Here is a 2,122-nt window from a genome sequence, read left to right as displayed (position 1 = left end):
AGGGGGCTGGGCCAGGTGCTGTCGGCACTGGGAAGGGGGCTGGGGGCGGGGCTATGCAGAATTCTGGAGCAACTGTAATGCACCCCCTTCCCGTAGGTCCCTGTGGTGAGGGAGGGAGTGGGGCTGGGGCAGGTGCTGCCCAACTGGGGCAGGGTATGGGACAGAGTCACGAACCGCTAGTCTGGGAGATGTGGGGGTGGGGGGGGAAGACCTTCCAGGAACTTTTTGGCTGTTGTTGAGTTCAAAGGCACTCACATGAGTCTGTTATTGACAGAGTTTGAATTTTGAGACGGAAAGTCCTGGTGATGGTCTTCCATTTCTGTTCCTTGAGCAGCATTATGGAAGCTAGTGAACTTGGAAGGAACAAGCAGGCAAGTCCCACTGCTTCAGCAGGAGGCAGAGGAGAGAGGGAGAGCAGTTCATTCTCCATGTTGAATAGCCACTGAGGTTCAAAGCTGAGCTCAGAGTGTTTCCTTGCTTACCACTCTAAAAACCTCAGACATCTCTAGTCTGACCATTTGGACTAGGAAAGCAAAGCTTGCTTGTTTCTTGGTTCATACAGGCCCTTAATTCATTCCCTTGCTGTGGCTGAGACTGTGGCCTGTATCTGACTGCCTGGGGACTCCTCCAAAGTGGAACAGCAGGGTAGAGCACTCTCTTGCACTTGGGATTCTGGACTAGATGGGCCTTGACTCTGATCAAATCTGAATACTCCCCTGTGCTAGAACTAGGCATATGTGCAGGGCCACTTGAAACTTTGTCTCAAGAGGCAGGAACTAGTCTTGCTGAAGAGGGACCCCTGGAATAGCAGACCTCTTTCAGTGTAAGGGTTCCCAGGCCTGGCAACATTTTATAGGCCCACACAATGCCTTCTGGATGAATAGGTTCCTCATTACATAGCATCCTATTAGAGGTGTGCCTCTGTGCCAAAGGCTCTCCTTAAGCTTTTAAAGTGATTTGGAAGCAGCTGAGCCTGTTCCCTTGTCTTGTCAGGTTGTATAACATCTACTGGAGTTCTGAAGTGGAGGCTGAACTGCAAGCCCTGGAGGAATCCAAGCCTGGACTGAAGATAATTTTCTGAGTCCACTCTTTGTGCCCAACTGCCCCCTTCATCTGAACCGTTTTCCTTGAAAGATAGTCAATGAATCACCTCTAGAATATACTTTTACCAAAAAAATGGATTTTTTATGGAACAAGTCATTTCTCCAGAGAACTGGGGAACATCATGTGTACTCCTGCACATATCAAGCCTGAGGCTTGCTGCAGCTTCAGAGTTTCATCACAGCATTTCCATTCCTATAGCATTGCCTGGACATGATCTTTACCCTCTTGCAACATTAATCATAACAATGATTACTAATATACTAGCCTGGCTTTCTAGAATGGCTCTTCACTGTTGGACTCTTCAAGTCCTTTTTTAAATACATAGAGGGCAAAAAGAAGGTGCCGGGTAACATGGGGCCCTGCAAGACATGCTAGGAAATCTGGTCATCACACCAGACAACAAAGCTAACCTATTTAACAACTTCTTTGCCTCCATTTTCCTGAGCAGGGACCAAAACAGCCCCTGCACCGGGACCCCCTCACGCCCCAGGGGAGGCGCACTTAGGCCAAGTGTCGGTAAGGAAATAGGGAACTTCTGGAGGGACTGGATGTATTTAAATCAGCTGGTCTGGATGATCTCCGCCCCCGAGTGCTGAGGGAATTAGCAGAGGTCATTGCAGGAGCCCTGGCACAGCTTTACAAGTACTCATGGTGCTCTGGTATGGTGCCAGAGGACAGGAAGAGGGCCAACGTGGTTCCCATCTTCAGAAAAGGGAGGAAGGAGGACCCAGGAAACTATAGGCCAGCTAGTCTTACCACGATCCTGGGTAAGCTTTTTGAGAGAATTATCCTGGCGCATGTCCACGAGGGGCCAATAAGGGAGACTATGCTTAGGGGCAACCAACACGGGTTCATTAGAGACAGGTCCTGTCAGACCAACCTGGTGGCCTTCTATGACCAGGTCACAAAATCCTTAGATGCAGGGGTAGCAGTGGACATAGTCTTTCTGGACTTTAGGAAGGCCTTCAACACTGTCTCTCACCCCGTTCTCATTAAAAAACTGGAGGACTGTGGTGTA

General features: G+C 49.5%; 1 protein-coding gene across 1 annotated transcript in view; it reads left to right on the top strand.

The window, feature by feature from the left end:
* The window catches only part of LOC109318197 (ribonuclease inhibitor-like), an 18,598-nt gene extending 17,194 nt beyond the window's left edge, over positions 1–1,404 (top strand). Inside the window, 1 exon segment of the mRNA XM_019547286.1 lies at positions 994–1,404. Within this exon segment, the coding sequence (XP_019402831.1) occupies positions 994–1,081 (88 nt within the window). The 3' untranslated portion in view covers positions 1,082–1,404.
* Positions 1,405–2,122: the final 718 nt, after the last annotated feature.

This window comes from Crocodylus porosus, unplaced genomic scaffold (genome assembly GCF_001723895.1).
Source record: "Crocodylus porosus isolate Cpor-Errol unplaced genomic scaffold, CroPor_comp1, whole genome shotgun sequence".
Taxonomy (NCBI): Eukaryota; Metazoa; Chordata; order Crocodylia; family Crocodylidae; genus Crocodylus; species Crocodylus porosus.
The sequence above is the reverse complement of the archived record's forward strand: the minus strand, read 5'-3'. Positions and strand labels throughout refer to the sequence as shown.